The sequence below is a fragment of the Aquarana catesbeiana genome, linkage group LG09, assembly GCF_042186555.1.
Source record: "Aquarana catesbeiana isolate 2022-GZ linkage group LG09, ASM4218655v1, whole genome shotgun sequence".
Classification (NCBI taxonomy): Eukaryota; Metazoa; Chordata; class Amphibia; order Anura; family Ranidae; genus Aquarana; species Aquarana catesbeiana.
The window spans coordinates 56,151,548-56,174,081 of NC_133332.1; the positions used below are offsets into that span (position 1 = coordinate 56,151,548).

A 22,534-nucleotide genomic window follows, 5' to 3' on the forward strand; every position below is an offset into this window, starting at 1 on the left:
TACTTTTTTCTCCATTCAACCAGTGGGTTGAATGAAAAAAATGATCCAATTCCCTCATCCACACATTCAAGATAGATCAGGAATTCGTCCCACTGTGGCATTGTATTCTGACAGCGAGGAGCCTTCCCCACCATCAGAATACAATGGTCAGTGTTGCTGGCTTTAGTTGGAGGCACCGGACGTTCAACAAAAACCCAACAGGCTGGTTGTATACAAGTCGATCAATAGGCCAGTCCCCGCTGAACCATTGTATGGCAGCCTTTAGGGATGAGGGTTTAAAACTTCTTTAACCAGTTCCCGCCGGAGGCTTTAATGCCCAAAGGCCGCATATATGCATCCCTATTAAAACATATTTCTGTGCTGAGAGCACGCTCCTGGAACAGTTACCGGAAAGCTCCTGATGTATAATTGTGTTTGGGAGATTTCCAAATCATGTGACTGCTGTGACATGATTGGAATGCTTGCCTCCATCTCCCAGCATTTAGAACCTCCTGGTGAAGAAAGAAAGAAAGTCTCCAGGTGAAGACCGCTGAGCTGCAAATGAACATGCATCAGATGGAGTGCACGCCCTGTCACTGCTGCAGGCAAATGGATGGCTTTGACGAAGCACGCTAGTCGTGTGAAACGCGTCACATTTTTCCCTGCCATTGGCTATGTCATTGCTTCTTTGCATTTATTTTTATACTCCTCAATAAACATTTTCTATTGCATCTAATTTGGGAGTGCGGACATCCTATTTTTGCTCATACACTTCCAGTTGGCTGATAAAATCTATGACAGGTTGTAACACGTGGTATATGGATGCTGTACAGTGCAGAATTTTGCTTTTGGAGTATACATCCTTGAATGAACATGGCACTAAATGTGAGTACCGATCGATAAAGTGTACAACTGTCACATATTTCAGCCGGTCAAAGATTTTAACCGGCTGCTGGCAGTGGGCTGGATGATGCACCTGTGCTTCCCGGGTGCCCAAAAACACTGGAAGTTGATGTAATAAAGTATAGGAAGGACAGAGATGGTCAACTAAAAGCACCACATCCCATGATTAAGTAATGAACAGAAACTAAAGGCTGTTTAGCCTAGAGAAGTGTGGGGGGGGGGGGGGGGGGGGAAAGATCTTCCCCAGGGACTTTTAAGGTGCTATTTAATAGACAATATATTCAAAAAATTCTGTACAATCATACTGAGTAAAAATTGATATTTATTTGTATTAAATCACATTTAAAAAATTTATGCCTCACTTCACGAGTGAGACATGTTAATAAGAACAGTATGACATAGATAATGTCACCCAAAAATCATTATGTTTATATAATAAAAATGTGATAATGATTTTTGGGTGACATTATCTATGTCATATTGTTCTTATTAAATAGCACCTTAAAAGTCCCTGGGGAAGATCTTTCCCCCTCCCCCCCCCCTTCTCTAGGCTAAACAGCCTTTAGTTTCTGTTCACTGGAAGTTGATGCTGAAGGGCCAAGCCACCCATGTGCTTCTAGCCTAAAGAGAAACTAAAATGGTTTTGGATGAGCTTCATTATTTATTTTTTAAGGGTATACGCTTTTCACAGCCGCAAACACACACGCACACACACACCAAGCATTTGTGCATACTATGACCATTACTATTACTATTACTATTACTATTACTACTATGACCATTTATTTGTTCAGCCTTTGCCCATTTGTTTGTGCAGATTATGCCCATTTATTTTAGATGTAGGTTTGGTGAGAAGTGAAAAGGCAATTGCTGTCTTAACCCCAGTTGTATATCATGGACCATAAGAAAGTTCAGAGTATCACAAAGGGTACTCTTCACTTGCCTATACCTATTTATCTACAGAATCTATATTTTTCTATCTATCTATTTACTTGAGCCTTTAACCTCCCTGGCAGTATGATTATTTCGGATTTTAGGTGCTGAAAGCGGTACAATTATTTTGCATGGAAATTTGGCGTTTTATATTGTAGGTCTGTAATTCTTAACAGTAACACACTTAAATCTGTCCAAACAAGAGTCTAGTAGATATCCCGGGTATGATAAAGTTTGAAACACAAAAACATAAATTATAATATAATAAATAAAAATAAATAATTAAAAAAAAAAAAATAATAATAATAAAATAAATTTCCCCACGATTCACTATCGCTCAATTCTGCAAGTGTTCTAATTTACTATCGCTGTTTTCTAGCTGGTCTAAAGCCACTTTTGATGTAAAGGGACACTTTTTGGTTGCTATGGACAATCTCCAGTTTCCAGGCAGAAAGAACAGTATATATCACATAAAACTGCATGCAGGGCATTGGACAAAGCACTGGGGACAAAAGGGATGTGAAATCATTTCATACAGTACTGTAATCTGTAAGATTACAGTACTGTATGTGTTATGATTTTACACTTTTTTGAATTTGCCGCCAGGCTCCGCCCCCGTGCGTCGCGCTGCTCGCAGGGAACGGAGCCTGGCACGGAGAGGCTTCGGAGGAGGACGGAGCCCGCAGACGCAGCGGGGGACATCGCAGGATCCCGGGGACAAGGTAAGTAAAGCCACACCAGGATCCTGCGATGTAATCCCGAGTGTGGCTCGGGGCTACCGCTAATGGTCCTGAATTTTAACCCCGAGCCACACTCGGGAAAACCGCCAGGGAGGCTACGGTACCATCCATAGGGTAACCATTTAGAAATGTGTCTCTGCTCTAACTCATTCAGCTGTGTGTGTACATTTCAGCTTGACCTACTGAGCTCTGTACACAGTTTTTATAACAAAGGAAACCTTTTAGAAAGAACCAGAGAGCTTCACCTGCTGGCTAAAAAAAATAGAAAAAACATATTCATATGAAATATTTTATACTTACCTGACTAAACAAAAAAAGAACAACATTTTTATTTTTTAGAACTAATCTTTTAAATAAAGAAAATAAATCACTTCATGCTCACCGTTCCCCAGGTGCCACTCATAACAATGAAGTTATTATAAATACTTTCGGTTATTGCCAACAGTCTTTTGTCTTCATAATTAAACCGATTGCCAAAAACTATGGAACAAATCACGTTTGAGACTGTTCGAGCAAAGTATTTTGTGGGATTAACTGGAGTCCCTAGGAAACAAGTCATACACATCAGTGTTATTTACTGTCTTGACACATCCATTAGTGTATGTAGGCCCCACTCCCACCCCATAATGGTTTGTTTATTCACTTACTATTTGTTGCAGCTAACCAGACCAAAACCCACCAATCTATTGTCTGTGCCCCACCTCTGAAGCCTATACACCTTAACAGTGTCCAAACCTCCAACCACTCTCATGGCTTTTACCTCCACTTTCTGTGAACCATAACTCACCCACGTCCTCTCCACCTCACTGTATGTGTCCCCCCAACTACCCTGTGAAGAACTGGGACAGGCTTATTCTAAAAGGGTATGTGGCTGAAAAACAGATATACATGGAATTATGATCATATTTGCAAAATACATTAACAGATTAATTGAAGACTTTGGCTTTGGGTGTCCTCTTCCTTTGTAGTATATTTGATACAAAACATACAAAATAAAATCAGATTTTTAGAAGAGCTGTACCCTTTGTCATTTTAAACTCTTCCATGAGGAACTGAGCCTCCTCTTGTATTCGCTCTTCCAGACTCCTCTTCCCCATTCCAAAGTTCCTCAGTGTGAGCAGAGCAAAGCGCCGAAGTGACTTCCATCTCTCCCCATTGGTAAAGGCAAGGTCTGTTAGAGTAAAGAAAAAAAAACAGGTGTATAATCACTAATGTTCATGGGAGCCAGTTCTTGTTAAAAGTAAGTCAGAAAAACACACTTGTTAAATCTGTCTATTAAATTTTAATCCATCACAGGTCCTGTAGTTATCCCACCTTGTGTGCCTTGAAAAGACTTTGCATTTGGGAAAAAAACAGCCTCCCCAAACCCTGTTACCAAATGCCAGCCCACTCTTGCAGTCAAAGCTTAGACACTTCTGGTTGGTGCTAAGCCCAACACTAAAATACACTCTTCTTGGCTCATCACTTTAATGGGAAGCCTCTGTCGTCAAAAGGAGACTACAGAATTTAGGAATGTGTGGGCATGCCATCAGAAAGTGCTAAAGGTTTGTCCGTCACAACAGCAGACCATTTGACCATAACAGTAGGGTTTGGGAGGCTTTTCTGGTTGTGTGCAAGCACCTCTAGATGTCCACAGCAGTTTTGTTTTGGTGATGTATTACAAGGGAGCTGACACATACATGCATAAAGAAAGTATTTTTAGCTACACAGTGTGCACTATATACTTTTTATTTTTTTTTTATGGTACCACGGTTGGAAATTAAGAGTGACAACGTGCGGTTGTTTAAAGTGGTTGGACATCGTATCCTATTCATCTGTCTATTCAATCTTCCATCTGTGACCACTTTAAGTGGTGAATGCCTGTTTGACCCATCTGTTAACTCAGGGGTCCAGTGATTGAGGTGAGCGGTTTGGCTAGCTGGTGGAGGAATCACGGATTAAGATACACCATATGAATGTCTGTGAGAACCCTTATCACCGCCAAGGAGATCTTATCTGTCAACTTTCATATTCATTTTTCTTTTACCGAAGGGGACTTTCAATATTTTATGCTATGAGCAACTTGTTTGATTGTTTTTTTTAATGTATCACTAGCGCTGCACTGTTATTTACTTATCAAGGACACATACATGTTTGTTAACCTTAGTGCTGATGTGATACTAGATTAAAGACATTTACAAACTATATATTGTGCTGAGAAAGCTACATGTTGCCTAAGCGAATTTGAGGTGCCATGGCTACAAAATAACTTAAAGAGGAGTTCCACCCAAAAATGGAACTTCTGCTTTAAGTGCTGGTGACCCCCTGACATGCCACATTTGGTATGTCATTTTTTTTTTGGGGGGGGGAGCGGGTACCCAGTTTTTACAGGCACCCAGCTCCCAGTTCCTCCCCTGGCGCAGCGGCGCCGGAAGGAAGTTCACCTCTCCCCCCTCCTTCCCATCTTCTGGGACACGTCACAGGTCCCAGAAGATTGCCCGGCCATTCGCAGCGTGGCTCGCATATGCGCAGTGCGGTGCAGTGAAGCCACAGCTGGGCACCCACAGTTAGAATGCCGGTACCACGGAGAGGAGGGGGAGAGGAGCGGGGCTTTGTGCGCCCACATCACTGGACCACGGGACAGGTGAGTGTCTGAATAATAAAAGTCAGCAGCTATACTTTTTGTAGCTGCCTACTTTTAAATGGATGGAACTCCACTTTAAGCAGGTGCCTATGGCTTGGTGGGGCTAGGTTTCATCCAGAGATCAAAGAAACTCAGACAAAGACTTTGCTAAATCTGGTAGAAATAATGTAGTGGGCTATAGAGCCAACCAGCCACTTCTACATGGTGAAGCATAATCAGATCTCCTCTACTGTCCCCAGCAGCACTCATCCAGTTCCCCTCCAAGAGCACCGTGGGCCTTTTAAAGTGGTTGTAAACCCTTACATATACCCAGTGAAGTGACTGGCCTCATATGATACACAGAGATGAAACAAATCATCTTATATAAGTTGTACCTGTCTATCTACAGCTGTGTCTCCCCTACATCCATTCAAAGTGTAGAATTTACACAGGATCCTCTCAGCTCTAAAAAAGCAGGGGGTAGAGAGCTGAAATTACATCAGTAAGGGGAGCTCTGAAAGCTGATTGGAGGGAAGGGACACGCCCTCCTCCACACAGCAAACGGGAACAGAGCTGAGGCTGTCAATCAGCTGGAAATACCTCCCCTGTCACCATTTTTGTCTTGGTGTCAGAAAAACTTGCCAGAAGTGACTCATGCTTATAGCAAAGGAACAAAGCAGTAGAGAAAAATAACACTTAGTGCTCTGCATTGAGACAAGAACACACTATAGAAGGATATGCTTTGATCATATTTCATGCCTGAGGTTTACAACTACTTTAAGGATGGAGAATGGGAGGATAGCAGGAAACCGCCTGTCTTAGAAAAGTCCCTTCTGTGTGTCCTGAATGCTGGCACTCCAGTAAACAGAATTCTGTGCTTTACAAAAAAATATTGACAGAATTCTAAATCTCGCAGGGCATGTAATTGCATAAAAAAATCTACTTTATTAATATTAAAGTGTTACTAAACCCGCAACAGTAAAATCCGTCTGTATATGCAATAAAGCATGCTTGTTATACTCACTGTGAAACCTAAGGAAAAATGACTGAAGGTCCGCTTTAATGTATTTGGTATTTATTACTCTGACACAATCTCATCTTTTATGCTGGCAATGGTAAATTTAGAGCATATGTTGTGTTTTTTGTATTAAAAAATCAAAATGACTCCAAAACAGTTTTACAACAAGCTGGCAGTATAGAAAGACTGATTGCTTGAACTGTAACTAAAGTACAAACCCTTTGGATGTTTTCTGTTAATATATTTCTAATTCTAGAAAACAATTTTTGTTGATTTTGGATAGAATGGGGAAGTTAGAACATCTGTTTTTACTTATTTTAAAGCTGAACCCCAGGTATGATCTTTATTGCATACTTACATTGGTCTGGCCTGGCACAATATATCTTACCCCATCCAGATCGCGGACAGCTTCGGCAGCTTCCTCCTGTGTCTCCTCTTTGGCGGCTTCCCCCCTGCTTCTGCTTCCGGCCAGCCAATAGTTTCGCTTCTCCTCTCGGCCAATCAGGTCTTAAGACCATGCTTCCTGATTGGCCGGGAGGAGAAGCAAGAAGACAATAGCGAATTTTAGTTTGCTATTGTCACACAAGTGGGTGGGCTCGGGGTGCAGTGCTCTGCGCCCCGAGCCCACCCTTTATGAAGCCAAATAGAGCCTCAGGCTCTAATCATGTGCTTCAAAAAAAAAAAAATGAAATTCATGTCCATTGAAATGCATGTGTCCGGCATCCTGCATGTAGATTAGGGGCCAGGCGCATGTAGATTAGGGGCCAGGCGCATGGATTAGGTGGGCGGCCGCCACTGGTGTTAAAGAGTTATTAATCCATCATTAAAAACTATCAGTAGATGTTATTTTACATGCTGTTCATATTCACTCAGTCACTAAGGGATTTGTTTTCTGTATTCTGCAAAAAACTGGTTGATCCTGCTGTTCTCTATCCCTCCCTCCTTTCCATGTCCCCACTACAGTTGGAAATTGTGCAGAGCAGTGTTGGCAACTCTGCACATGCTCAGTGTAGCGGTACAACCCGTAGGGGCTGCTGAGTTGGTTATAGCTATCCGCTAATCATCCTGCTGCCAACCTCCCATGCACCGTGTTAAAGACATTAAACAGTCAATGATTTGGTTTTCTTGCTTTTATTTGCGGGATAAACTTGGATAGAAATGAGGGAGGTATGAGATGCCCCTGATACTGAGATTCTTGAAATTACTTGTGGCCTTGGCCTTGTATTCTGAGTTTTCCCTGCATTAACTTCTTTACTTTGTGCAAATCTTTTATTGCATAGTTACTGAGTTGTTAGCTTCACTTCTAATAGAACAAGAGGAACCACTCTGAATAATCCCTACATGTGGACTAAAATGATAATGTCTCTTTGACCCAAAGAACCAAAGGTGCGCACAGGTGCACACAGCTTCCTTCTCCAGCTTGAACTGGACAATCACTCAGTCTTTGGAAATTGTCAGCAATGCGCACTCACAGGATCTTCCCTCCTGATGACTTGGCACATGGCAAAACCCAGCAAGCTACTGTTCCCAGCCTGTCCACTTCTGTCCATACTGTGCTCCCCAGCCGCACAGCATGCTACACTACTCTCTCCAGTACTTCTGCTTCTTCAACATTACACTGACCTTCTCCTTTGTATCAAAGTCCTGTATTCCCTGGTCACAGAAACCTGATGTGCTGATCTACTTCTGCCTCTTTACGCCTACTTCCTTCACTTGATCTTCTTCCCATCCAAGTCCTGTGTTCCCCGGTCACAGAAGCCCGATGCACTCCGCAGAGCTGAAGATCTTTATCTTTAGCTTCCTCCCAGATGGCTCCTCCATCCCTCTTCCTCCGCGCATGGGGATGCCCAGGACAGCACCTCCCTTACTCCATGCTGTCTTTCCTGTACTCCGGAACTCCTCCCTGGAAGCATGTGACCCCAGCTAATAAGGGAGGCCTGCCCCTTGCCAATGCAAGTTAATGATTGGTCAGGGCTCCTCACATGAGGTGCCTGCCACTCAGGGCTCAAGTCCAGCCTCTATTCCAGAACAATTCCTCTAGAAGCAGAGGAGGCATCTTTGAGCCAAAGTGTAGGTGGCCACACCCCCCACTATACTAACACTCCCACTCCCAGATCAAAACAACCAGGCCTGAAATGAGAACACAGGCCTAGCTAAACTTACCTGTATCTGAGCCCTACCACTAGAAAAATACTAATCTAGCACCTACCTGTAAGTAGAGGGTGCTACGCTCAGTTTTTAGTGAGTTTCTATGCTAAGCATTCCCTCCCTATCAAAAATAACATGCTAAAAATGTGAAAAAATCTGCGCTAGGTTATAAAATTATAAGTGTAAAGCAGCCACTATAAACTGTGATACAAATTTGTACAAATTATAAATCAAAGGTGCAGCACTATACAAGAAGTACATACTGTATATACATCAACAATTTATAAAAGTAAACAGAAATGACAAATTAAGAAATTCATCGCTGCATCGTTCATCTGTGTGCTATTCCAACGGAACAAAAACGTCGCAAGGGCAGCTATTGGCTAACTTCCTTTTTCTAGTCCCGTCGTACGTCATCGCGCACCATGTTATAGTCTAAAATTATAAAGATTTGATTTCAAATATATATTTGTATGACAATTTAAAAAACAGTTTATTGATATTCCAAAGACTGTTTTTGTTTATGTTGAACACGTGACCAGCAGCAGAGGACTAGAAGCTCCTCCTACTTATGTTTCCCTAGAAACAAGCTGGGAAAGAGCTGGGTCATGTGACAACTGTATATCGATTATGAAAAAAGGTAGTTTGATTTTTTTTTTGTTTATAAATAATAATAATTTATGAAATAATTACTTGTACATTATCCTTGTACAGAAAGAGAAGGGATACTGCAAATTAAACAATGTGTGTTTTATCAATTTAACTAAATTTCTAGTTCTTCCTTTGTAGTGATTGAGACAGGAAGTGAGAGACATAACCCAAATGTTGACATAGATGCAAATAAATGCACCTTTTTAAGTACAGTGGTGACATGTTAAAAGCTCTGGTTGGTTTTTATTGCTGTATGCAACCCCATTCGACAGATTTCTCTCATGCCGCGTACACACGGTCGGGACTTTTCACCTGCAAAAGTCCGACGGACGCCGCCCGGACCAAGTCCGGCGGACAATCCGACCGTGTGTGGTCTCCATCGGACTTCCGACGGACCGTTTCGGGCGGAAATCCGACGTACTTTAGATTTGAAGCCTGCTTCAAATCTTTACGTCGTACCTCCGCCGGACTCAGTTCCTGACGGAAAGCCCGTTCGTCTGTATGCTAGTCCGAAGGACCAGATACGACGGAGGAGCAGGTTACTGCATCTCGCGCTCGCTGCAATAGGAAAAACTAATTTTCCCATTGCGGCGAGCGCGGGGGGCATCCCAGGCCCTTAGGTCTGGTATGGAACTTTAAGGAGAACCCCCCTACGCCGAAAAACCGGCGTGAGGGTCCCCCCAAAATCCATACCAGACCTCGATCCGAGCACGCAGCCCGGCCGGTCAGGAAAGGGGGTGGGGACGAACGAGCGCCCCCCCCCTCCTGAACCGTACCAGGCCACATGCCCTCAACATGGGGGGGTGCTTTGGGGGAGGGGGCGTCTTGCGGTGCCCCCCCACCACAAAGCACCTTGTCCCCATGTTGATGAGGACAAGGGCCTCTTCCCGACAACCCTGGCCGTTGGTTGTCGGATCTGCGGGCGGGGGGCTTATCGGAATCCGGGAGCCCCCTATAATAAGAGGGCCCCCAGCATGCCCAGGGACTGTGACATCATATGGGGGCGGGGTCTCCGCCTATATAAGTCACAACGCAGCCCTCAGAGACCAGTCCAGCCGGAGAGAGCGTCGTGTCAACATCTGGGGGAAGAGAAGAGAAGAGAACACAAGAAGCCAAGAAGCCAAGAAGTCCGGACCTCCGCTGGCAATAGAGCTACCTGAAGACAGCGGAGGAGCCGGCCGAAGACCTGGGACACCGGGAGAAGAGGCCGGAGAGCGGAGAAGAACTAACCGGACGCCGGGAGAAGATGAACCAGAGGGACCCCCGAAGACGGAAGAAGACCGCCCCCCCGGAGCTGTTTAACCACTTGACGACCGCCTCACGCCGATGTACGTCGGCAAAGTGGCACGGACAGGCAAAATCACGTACAGGGTACGTGATTTGCCTTCCGCGGGTGGGGGGTCCGATCGGACCCCCCCCCGGTGCCCGAGGCGGTCGTCTTTTGTCCAGCGGCGATCGGTGATGAGGGGGAGACCATCCGTTCGTGGCTCCCCCCCTCGCGATCGCCGCCGGCCAATGAAAACACTCCTTTGCTGCTGTATGCTAAACAGCAGCAAAGGAAGTGATGTCATCTCCCCTCGGGTCGGTATTTTCCGTTCCGGCCCGAGGAGAGAAGACATCAATGTGAGTGCACAACACACACACACACAGTAGAACATGCCAGGCACACAAAACACCCCGATCCCCCCCCCGATCGCCCCCCCGATCCCCCCCCAATCACCCCCCCCCCCTGTCACAAACTGACACCAGCAGTTTTTTTTTTTTTTTTTTTTTTTTTCTGATTACTGCATAGTGTCAGTTTGTGACAGTTACAGTGTTGGGACAGTGAGTATTACCCCCCTTTAGGTCTAGGGTACCCCCCTAACCCCCCCTAATAAAGTTTTAACCCCTTGATCACCCCCTGTCACCAGTGTCACTAAGCGATCATTTTTCTGATCGCTGTATTAGTGTCGCTGGTGACGCTAGTTAGTGAGGTAAATATTTAGGTTCGCCGTCAGCGTTTTATAGCGTCAGGGACCCCCATATACTACCTAATAAATGTTTTAACCCCTTGATTGCCCCCTAGTTAACCCTTTCACCACTGATCAGCGTATAACCGTTACGGGTGACGCTGGTTAGTTTGTTTATTTTTTATAGTGTCAGGGCACCCGCCGTTTATTACCAAATAAAGGTTTAGCCCCCTGATCGCCCGGCGGTGATATGCGTCGCCCCAGGCAGCGTCAGATTAGCGCCAGTACCGCTAACACCCACGCATGCAGCATACGCCTCCCTTAGTGGTATAGTATCTGATCGGATCAATATCTGATCCGATCAGATCTATACTAGCGTCCCCAGCAGTTTAGGGTTCCCAAAAACGCAGTGTTAGCGGGATCAGCCCAGATACCTGCTAGCACCTGCGTTTTGTGCCTCCGCCCAGCCCACCCAAGTGCAGTATCGATCGATCACTGTCACTTACAAAACACTAAACGCATAACTGCAGCGTTCGCAGAGTCAGGCCTGATCCCTGCGATCGCTAACAGTTTTTTTGGTAGCATTTTGGTGAACTGGCAAGCACCAGCCCCAGGCGTCAGGTTAGCGCCAGTACCGCTAACACCCACGCACGCACCGTACACCTCCCTTAGTGGTATAGTATCTGATCGCATCAATATCTGATCCGATCAGATCTATACTAGCGTCACCAGCAGTTTAGGGTTCCCAAAAACGCAGTGTTAGCGGGATCAGCCCAGATACCTGCTAGCACCTGCGTTTTGCCCCTCCGCCCGGCCCGGCCCAGCCCACCCAAGTGCAGTATCGATCGATCACTGACACTTACAAAACACTAAACGCATAACTGCAGCGTTCGCAGAGTCAGGCCTGATCCCTGCGATCGCTAACGTTTTTTGGTAGCGTTTTGGTGAACTGGCAAGCGCCAGCGGCCTAGTACACCCCGGTCGTAGTCAAACCAGCACTGCAGTAACACTTGGTGACGTGGCGAGTCCCATAAGTGCAGTTCAAGCTGGTGAGGTGGCAAGCACAAGTAGTGTCCCGCTGCCACCAAAAAGACAAACACAGGCCCATCGTGCCCATAGTGCCCTTCCTGCTGCATTCGCCAATCCTAATTGGGAACCCACCGCTTCTGCAGCGCCCGTACTTCCCCCATTCACATCCCCAACCAAATGCAGTCGGCTGCATGAGAGGCATTTTTATGTCCTCCCGAGTACCCCTACCCAACGAACCCCCCAAAAAAGATGTCGTGTCTGCAGCAAGCGCGGATATAGGCGTGACACCCGCTATTATTGTCCCTCCTGTCCTGACAATCCTGGTCTTTGCATTGGTGAATGTTTTGAACGCTACCATTCACTAGTTGAGTATTAGCGTAGGGTACAGCATTGCACAGACTAGGCACACTTTCACAGGGTCTCCCAAGATGCCATCGCATTTTGAGAGACCCGAACCTGGAACCGGTTACCGTTATAAAAGTTAGTTACAAAAAAAGTGTAAAAAAAAAAAAAAATATGAAATAAAAAAAAATAGTTGTTGTTTTATTGTTCTCTCTCTCTCTATTGTTCTGCTCTTTTTTACTGTATTCTATTCTGCAATGTTTTATTGTTATTGTTATTGTTATTATGTTTTATCATGTTTGTTTTTCAGGTGTGTAATTATTTACACTTTACTGTGCTTTATTGTTAACCATTGTTAACCATTTTTTTGTCTTCAGGTACGCCATTCACGACTTTGAGTGGTTATACCAGAATGATGCCTGCAGGTTTAGGTATCATCTTGGTATCATTCTTTTCAGCCAGCGGTCGGCTTTTATGTAAAAGCAATCCTAGCGGCTAATTAGCCTCTAGACTGCTTTTACAAGCCGTGGGAGGGAATGCCCCCCCCCCCACCGTCTTCCGTGTTTTTCTCTGGCTCTCCTGTCTCAACAGGGAACCTGAGAATGCAGCCGGTGATTCAGCCAGCTGACCATAGAGCTGATCAGAGACCAGAGTGGCTCCAAACATCTCTATGGCCTAAGAAACCGGAAGCTACGAGTATTTCATGACTTAGATTTCGCCGGATGTAAATAGCGCCATTGGGAAATTGGGGAAGCATTTTATCACACCGATCTTGGTGTGGTCAGATGCTTTGAGGGCAGAGGAGAGATCTAGGGTCTAATAGACCACAATTTTTTCAAAAAAGAGTACCTGTCACTACCTATTGCTATCATAGGGGATATTTACATTCCCCGAGATAACAATAAAAATGATTAAAAAAAAAAATATGAAAGGAACAGTTTAAAAGTAAGATTAAAAAAGCAAAAAAATAATAAAGAAAAAAAAAAAAAAAAAAAAAAGCACCCCTGTCGCCCCCTGCTCTCGCGCTAAGGCGAACGCAAGCGGCGGTCTGTCGTCAAACATAAACAGCAATTGCACCATGCATGTGAGGTATCACCGCGAAGGCCAGATCGAGTGCAGTAATTTTTCCAGTAGACCTCCTCTGTAAATCTAAAATGGTAACCTGTAAAGGCTTTTGAAGGCTTTTAAACATGTATTTATTTTGTTGCCACTGCACGTTTGTGCGCAATTTTAAAGCATGTCATGTTTGGTATCCATGTACTCGGCCTAAGATCATCTTTTTTATTTCATCAAACATTTGGGCAATATAGCGTGTTTTAGTGCATTAAAATTAAAAAAAGTGTGTTTTTTCCCCAAAAAATGCGTTTGAAAAATCGCTGCGCAATTACTGTGTGAAAAAAAAAAATGAAACACCCACAATTTTAATCTGTAGGGCATTTGCTTTAAAAAAATATATAATGTTTGGGGGTTCAAAGTAATTTTTTTGCAAAAAAAAAAAACTTTTTCATGTAAACAATAAGTGTCAGAAAGGGCTTTGTCTTCAAGTGGTTAGAAGAGTGGGTGATGTGTGACATAAGCTTCTAAATGTTGTGCATAAAATGCCAGGACAGTTCAAAACCCCCCCAAATGACCCCATTTTGGAAAGTAGACACCCCAAGCTATTTGCTGAGAGGCATGTCGAGTCCATGGAATATTTTATATTGCGACACAAGTTGCGGGAAAGAGACAAATTTTTTTTTTTTTTTTTTTTTTTTTGCACAAAGTTGTCACTAAATGATATATTGCTCAAACATGCCATGGAAATATGTGAAATTACACCCCAAAATACATTCTGCTGCTTCTCCTGAGTACGGGGATACCACATGTGTGAGACTTTTTGGGAGCCTAGCCGCGTACGGGACCCCGAAAACCAAGCACCGCCTTCAGGCTTTCTAAGGGCGTGAATTTTTGATTTCACTCTTCACTGCCTATCACAGTTTCGGAGGCCATGGAATGCCCAGGTGGCACAAAACCCCCCCAAATGACCCCATTTTGGAAAGTAGACACCCCAAGCTATTTGCTGAGAGGTATAGTGAGTATTTTGCAGACCTCACTTTTTGTCACAAAGTTTTGAAAATTGAAAAAAGAAAAAAAAAAAATGTTTTTTCTTGTCTTTCTTCATTTTCAAAAACAAATGAGAGCTGCAAAATACTCACCATGCCTTTCAGCAAATAGCTTGGGGTGTCTACTTTCCAAAATGGGGTCATTTGGGGGGGTTTTGTGCCACCTGGGCATTCCATGGCCTCCGAAACTGTGATAGGCAGTAAAGAGTGAAATCAAAAATTTTCACCCTTAGAAATCCTGAAGGCAGTGATTGGTTTTCGGGGTCCAGTACGCGGCTAGGCTCCCAAAAAGTCCCACACATGTGGTATCCCCATACTCAGGAGAAGCAGCTAAATGTATTTTGGGGTGCAATTCCACATATGCCCATGGCCTGTGTGAGCAATATATCATTTAGTGACAACTTTATGAAAAAAAAAAAAAAAAAAAAAAAAAAGTGTCACTTTCCCGCAACTTGTGTCAAAATATAAAATATTCCATGGACTCAATATTCCTCTCAGCAAATAGCTTGGGGTGTCTACTTTCCAAAATGGGGTCATTTTGGGGGGTTTTGTGCCACCTGGGCATTCCATGGCCTCCGAAACTGTGATAGGCAGTGAAGAGTGAAAGCAAAAATTTACACCCTTAGAAATCCTGAAGGCGGTGATTGGTTTTCGGGGCCCCGTACGCGGCTAGGCTCCCAAAAAGTCCCACACATGTGGTATCCCCATACTCAGGAGAAGCAGCTAAATGTATTTTGGGGTGCAATTCCACATAGGCCCATGGCCTGTGTGAGCAATATATCATTTAGTGACGACTTTTTGTAAATATTTTTTTTTTTTTTTTTTTTTGTCATTTTTCAATCACTTGGGACAAAAAAAATAAATATTCAATGGGTTCAACATGCCTCTCAGCAATTTCCTTGGGGTGTCTACTTTCCAAAATGGGGTCATTTGGGGGGGTTTTGTACTGCCCTGCCATTTTAGCACCTCAAGAAATGACATAGGCAGTCATAAACTAAAAGCTGTGTAAATTCCAGAAAATGTACCCTAGTTTGTAGACGCTATAACTTTTGCGCAAACCAATAAATATACGCTTATTGACATTTTTTTTACCAAAGACATGTGGCCGAATACATTTTGGCCTAAATGTATGACTAAAATTTAGTTTATTGGATTTTTTTTATAACAAAAAGTAGAAAATATCATTTTTTTTCAAAATTTTCGGTCTTTTTCCGTTTATAGCGCAAAAAATAAAAACCGCAGAGGTGATCAAATACCATCAAAAGAAAGCTCTATTTGTGGGAAGAAAAGGACGCAAATTTCGTTTGGGTACAGCATTGCATGACCGCGCAATTAGCAGTTAAAGCGACGCAGTGCCAAATTGGAAAAAGACCTCTGGTCCTTAGGCAGCATAATGGTCCGGGGCTCAAGTGGTTAATAAATTATTTTAAAAACCTGTGTTGTGTTTTATTATTGACACTTTTTACCTAGGTGAATGGGTAGGGGTACCATGTACCCCATACTCATTCACATAGGGTGGGGGGGCCGGGATCTGGGGGCCCTCTTATTATAGGGGGCTCCCGGATTCCGATAAGCCCCCCGCCCGCAGACCCCGACAACCAACGGCCAGGGTTGTCGGGAAGAGGCCCTTGTCCTCATCAACATGGGGACAAGGTGCTTTGTGGTGGGGGGGCACCGCAAGGCGCCCCCTCCCCCAAAGCACCCCCCCATGTTGAGGGCATGCGGCCTGGTACGGTTCAGGAGGGGGGGGGGCGCTCGTTCGTCCCCATCCCCTTTCCTGACCGGCCGGGCTGCGTGCTCGGATCGGGGTCTGGTATGGATTTTGGGGGGACCCCCACGCCGGTTTTTCGGCGTAGGGGGTTCTCCTTAAAGTTCCATACCAGACCTAAGGGCCTGCGACGGGGCTCGCAAGGTTTCAATCTCGTCAAAAAAAGCGGCGAGATTGAATTCCTTTTCTAGTCCCGTCGTACCCAAGTCACGTTCAAAATGAACGGACTTGTCCGTGTGTGGGAAAGTCCGTTCATTCTGAAAGTCCGGCGGAAGTCCGTCGGGAAGACCGGATTCCGGAAAGTCCGGCCGTGTGTAGGCAAGTCCGGCCGTTCAGAAAGTCCGGCGGTAGTCCGCCGGAAGTCTGGCGGCAAGTACGTCGGACCTAGCTTTCTAGAAAGTCCGACCGTGTGTATGCGGCATTACTTCCTGAGGTCCTATACTTTCTCTACTATACTCAACACCAATATAAATGTTGGTTGGAGTTGGGATCCAACATGTCAGTGGCTAATTTAAAGAATAAAGAATGCAACTTGGTCTCACCATGTTCACCTATGAAGTTCAAGAACACAGGGTAGTCTCCCCTATCTCCAAATACTTCACTTTGATCAATTAAGGCCTCCTTCACAGCATCATATCCACATAGGACAATTCCAGGTTTAGGCCCCAGGTACAGAGTGTAGACTAGTCCATACTTGTCTTTCAGCTGCAGAAAAGTGAAATGAAATCTCATATACTTACATTAAAAAAGACAAAAAATGCATGCACACTGAGCTTAAAAAAATCATATTTCAAGAGGAGAATTTAGAGGCAGAAAAAAAAAACATCACAAATGTGTTTTTGAGAGGCATTTTTGGACAGAATAACCATTAAATGACCATAAACACTCCTAAAAGCACCTAAAAGATCATTTGACATCTCAAGTGTACATTGATTATAACGAAATATTTTTTACTTAAGGCAAATCTACTAAAGCAGAGGGGGAATGTTTTGTAAAAAAGCTTATAAAAGCAAATGCCAATAAACTCTCCTAAACTCTTGTGCAATATGAGCCACTACAAGCAGTTCTGATGACACTTTTTCTGCTAGATGTTCTGGCATTTTTTTCTACTCCTAGGGTGTATGGACCTTTAACTGGCAGTTGATCCAGAGAAAGACACAATGGGATTTATTTACTAAAGGCAAGTAGACTGCTCACTTTTGCAAGTGCAGTTGATCCAGAGCTTAGTAAATGGGGTAAAGCTTCACTTTACAAAAAATACACAATCACACACAAGGAAAAAAAATGCATTTTTGCTTGCATTTGATTGGATGACAGGAGTCAGCAAAGCTCTCCTTCATTTATTAAGCTCTGGAGCACCTGCACTTGCAAAAGTGCAGTCTATTTGCCTTTAGTAAATCAACCCCGAAGTCCTTACAAAGTGTGGTCCAGTTTGCTCCAACAGGAAACAGGATCCCCAGATCAACAATTGACAGTGTTATTTTTTATAAACATTGATAGCCAGTTATCCGCAATCTGCAGATTTAGTTAGAACCAACTCACCTTTCAATAGGTCACCTTTCCATGGACCGATTAGGAATTTATACAAGGTGATCATATCCCCCGTAGATCGCATATTCTCAAGAGTGAATAAATCTAAGTTCCTCGTTGAACGAGTCATCCAAGCTTCTTAATAATCAAGTTGCCCTTCTCTCTGTTAAATATTCTTCTAATGAACTGCTGCCCAGAACTGAACTGAACATTCAAGAAGAGGTCTTAATAATGCTTTCTTTATGTGCAACATTATGAGATAAATATGAGATAATAAAATGTGTGACGATTCACTTAAATTATTCAATCTTGTAAAATAAAATCTCTGCTTACTTGTTTCATTTGCACCTGACTGGATAATTCTCAAATCTCTTAGTAAATCGGCCTTTATGTCTCTCTATCTCTCGCTTGCATCCAAAAATTATAAGCTGGAGTTCCCTACTCTAATGCCCCGTACACACGGTCGGACTTTGTTCTCACATTCCGACAACAAAATCCTAGGATTTTTTCCGACGGATGTTGGCTCAAACTTGTTTTGCGTACACACGGTCGCACAAAGTTGTCGGAATTTCCGATCGCCAAGAACGCGGTGACGTCAAGCACGTACGACGAGACTAGAAAAGGCCATTTCAGAACCAAGCGCGGCACCCTTTGGGCTCCTTTTGCTAATCTCGTGTTAGTAAAAGTTTGGTGAGAGACGATTCACGCTTTTTCAGACTCGTGGTTTTCAGATCGTTTTCTGCTGTTCAGTTTGTGCTTGTGGGTTTGTATCTGCTCTTCAGTGCGTGCAAGCAAGTTCCGCGTGACTGTAAGTAGTCATTGTGTTCTTGTGCGTTCGTTACTGTTTTTCAGGTCGCTCTTCACAGGCCTTGCTGTTCTTCAGTGCGTTCTGTTACTTCGTTCTGAGCAGCCGACCGTTTTCGAGCCATGTTGCGTATGCGTACTCCTCGTAGAGTTCGTGCTGTGCGGGGGCTTGGTGTTGGGGTCCTGACCTTGACACAAGTCCAGTCCATGAACAGGGTGGGGAGGAGTTCATGGACCAAGAATTGGTTGCTTCAGCGTGACCAGTTCTCTCATATGCCTTTGCTCCGTGAGATCCGTGAGAATAATCCTGATGATTTCAGGAACTTTCTCAGGATGACGGACCCTGTATTTCACTATCTGTTGGCTTTGCTGACCCCTTATATTAGCAGGCAGGATACCTGCATGAGCAAGCCATCACTCCGGAGCAGAGGCTCTTCGCTACCCTGCGGTATTTGGCGACAGGGAGAAGCCTGCAGGACTTGAAGTTCTTGACAGGCATCTCCCCCCAGGCTCTGGGGATCATTATCCCGGAGACCTGTTCTGCCATCATCCAGGTCCTGCAGAAGGAGTATATGAAGGTAAGATTTTTATCCTTTAATATCACATTTTATTGTATTTAATGATTGATAATATATTATATTTCTTTCCTCATTCCCTAATTACCATGATTGGAATATGCTGTGAATGTCCCCTTTGTCCTCATGCATGCTGGATTTGTATGTAATTAATTTTTTAGTCCTTCATACAGATTGTCCTTCAATAACCTCCCCAGCATGTTCTCCTGCCCTATATTCACCTAATGTAGTCACTTAACAATGTATTTTATCATCTCCATAGTAGTGCTTTACCCCAAACACCCCCTAAAATGTTTTGAAATGTGATTTGTGCTTTAAATTCAGGCAGAGTCCCAGACTCTTTTTTTGTGGTGTCCCCAAATCATTTTTCTTAACCCTCCCTCCCCCCAACTCGTAAGTCAGCTGATCCCAATTCTCTATCTATCCTCAATCATCTATCTGCTGACTTTGCCAAACCCATACACACTATACCCATCTCTTTTGTGCTCTGATTTATGGATGAATTCCCCAAAGCATGTAGTGCAAGGGCCTGCCTGTATACTTTCAAATGGTACTGTTTGAAGTTTTTAGATCCTATTATTATCTTGAGACAGGTAATATCAGAATGTTCAAATGTGCTCAAATGTGTACAGTGTGTATTTATATCTTTGTATTCTGACACTTCTTACCTGTCCAGTGGGCTGCCAATAGTGTAACTAAGGAGGGGCTGTTCCAAGTAATACCCATTATTTAGGCACTCATCTCTCAATGAAGTGAAGAGGGTTACCTGTCCAAGATTTCCACACCCCCCATAATGTTAGAAATGGCCCATGGGGGGGGGGGGGGGGATATGATAGGTGTACCTTATACTTTGGTGTTGTTAAATTCCCCTTAATAAATGCTATCTGGCTATCTGGAGGTTGCCCCAGAATGTTTGTGCCTAATCTGCTTGCCATGTTTCTGAGCAAAAATATTAATTTATTTTTTTCCTTCCACGCCACAGGAATGGCAGACTGTGGCCTCCCACTTTGCCCAGCGGTGGGACTTTCCTAACTGCGGAGGGGCAATTGATAGGAAACATGTCCACATCATCCCACCACCCAACTCTGGGTCGTACTATTTCAACTATAAGGGGTTCAATAGTATTGTGATGTTGGCGGTGGTGTCGGCTAATTACGACTTCTTGTATGTGGACGTGGGGAAGAATGGCTGGATGTTCGATGGTGGAGTCATCGCCCAGACGGAGTTCTACAGGCATCTCCAGAATGGCAGCTTGGATTTGCCAGCTCCAGAGGACAATGTGGAAGGACTCCCATTCGTGTTCGTTGCTGATGAAGCGTTTGCGCTGGGGGACCATCTTATGCGGCCATTCCCTATGAGGACCCTCACCCCGGAACAGAGGGTTTTTAATTACCGGCTGGCCAGAGCCCGAAGAGTGGTGGAGAACACATTTGGAATCCTGGCCAGCCGGTTCCGCCTATTTCTGACACCTATCCATATGGCGGAGTATAAACTTAATCATATAATCATGGCGTGCTGTATTCTCCATAACTTTTTACGGAAACATTAGGCCAACTATGCTGGCTCAGTTGGGCCTGAGGCCGGAGTGATACCTGAAACAACACTGACGGTGCTTGAAAGCAGCCGTCCTGGCTTGCCCTCCCTGAGTGCCCGTGATGTCTGGTTACGATACCTGGAGTTCTTTGCGGGTAGGGGGGCCATCAATATGCCTGCAAATTTGTGAAGCCTTTTTCAAATAAAAAAGCAAAAAAAGAAATTCTTTGTGGACATTTACTGCTTGTGTTTGTTTTAGCTGACCCTGACAGAAATGTGTTGAGTCCAGAAAATGGCGTGATTGTGTAACCTTATACAAAGCACATCACCACAAAAGTGTTGTAGCGTTGAGACAATAATCCACACATTCTTGATTAACAAACTTTTTAATACATGCACAATCACATGTGCATTTAGAAACGGTTTTTAAAGCAAACCAACATGTTTGTTGTATAACAATTTTTGGGGTGGTATTATCAAACATGAGTATTTAGGAACTGTGTTTGATATTGCATTCAGATGGGGTGAAGTCACCCCTTGAAAAGCCAAATTTGGAAGATGCACACCAATTTACGAATGTCAACATGTGCTAGCTGCCATCACGGGGGATCAAGGGACGTGTTTTGTGGGAGCAACCCCTTCCTCACAGCTACTTTATTATTGAGGAAGGGGTTGCACCCCCAAAATGCGTCCATTGATCTCCCATGATGGCAGATAGCACATGTTGGCACACTGTGTGCATCCTCCAAATTTAGCATTTCGAAACATTGCTAAAAAATGTAAAACATTGTACCGTACAAAAAAAAAGTGATTTTGTGGGGTTTTAAATTCGCCCCAAAACATCAATGATGTTATTATTTTTTTGAATCACATCATTGATTTTTTTCTTGATGTTTTCCAATTCTAAATTACACCCCATTATCTCCCCGATCAGGATCTGGGCACTTTCTGATGTGAAAGGATCTCGATCCCTAACCTCACGAGCACCTAAAAAGAGAGAAAACAAACAAAAATCTGCCAGCATCTATCTCTTACCTGAGCTTGTGGTCGTATACACTCACCTTTTGTGGTGCCAATTTCCACCACATCTTCTTCCTCCTCCTGCTTCGCTTGTGTTGGGGGTATTTCACCTTCTTCCAGAGGTGGGGGGTCTCTGGTCTCCTCGGATGAGGGGTGTCCTCTGAGTCTTTTCTCCCCTATGAAAAAAAAAATGGTATAATTAGCACACAGATATTTGATGGCAGAACTTTAAATAGGAAACATTGCTTGGAAGTGGGGTACAATTGTCAATTTTAGCAGAGTTCCAAGATGTCGCTTTTTTATTGTCCTTTGTCAACCTGCAATACTTTACCTGTTTTGTACAAGCTTCACAGATGGAGACCCCCCTATAGTATACACTGGAGCACATGTGTGGCCCCCTAATAAAAAGGGTGTTCTTGTGTCCCACACTAGTGCTCCAGTGTCCAGATGTGAAAACAGCTGCTGAGTGTCCTCTCCTTACACAGAATCTAGTTTGCATTTCATTCTAGTAACAATGCCATCTACACAACCAAATATTTTGCATCCAAGTAGGCCCTAAAAAATGTAGGAAAATGCATATGGCCTAAACAATGGTGTTTTAGAGGCCGAAAAAAAAAATGTTTGATACGAACGAATAATGGGCCCATGAACATTTAAAATTGACATTTTAAACTGTACAATTAAGAAAAGCATATGGAGCAGCACGAACGTAATAAAGACAAAAAGAATAGGAACACAGCACAACTACTTACTTTTTTGCAGCACTCTCCGGATCTTTCGGTACTGCTTGGGCTCTCTTAATTTCAGGTCCGACCACCGCTTCCTGAGCTGATCTTTCGATCGTCGTACCCCGAAATTCCGGTGCAGACTTTTGACCACTTTTGCCATGATCTTGGCCTTTCTGATAT

At 43.9% G+C, this 22,534-nt stretch overlaps 1 protein-coding gene across 1 annotated transcript in view; it reads right to left on the reverse strand.

Moving 5' to 3' along the window:
• LOC141107662 (cytochrome P450 2F3-like) overlaps nucleotides 1–22,534 on the reverse strand; it is a 63,933-nt gene that overhangs the window by 22,705 nt on the left and 18,694 nt on the right. Inside the window, exons 3-5 of the mRNA XM_073598554.1 lie at nucleotides 16,707–16,869; nucleotides 3,577–3,726; nucleotides 2,938–3,098 (exon numbers count right to left, since the gene is read on the reverse strand). Coding sequence (XP_073454655.1) covers nucleotides 2,938–3,098; nucleotides 3,577–3,726; nucleotides 16,707–16,869 — 474 coding nt within the window. The remainder of the gene's footprint in view (nucleotides 1–2,937; nucleotides 3,099–3,576; nucleotides 3,727–16,706; nucleotides 16,870–22,534) is intronic.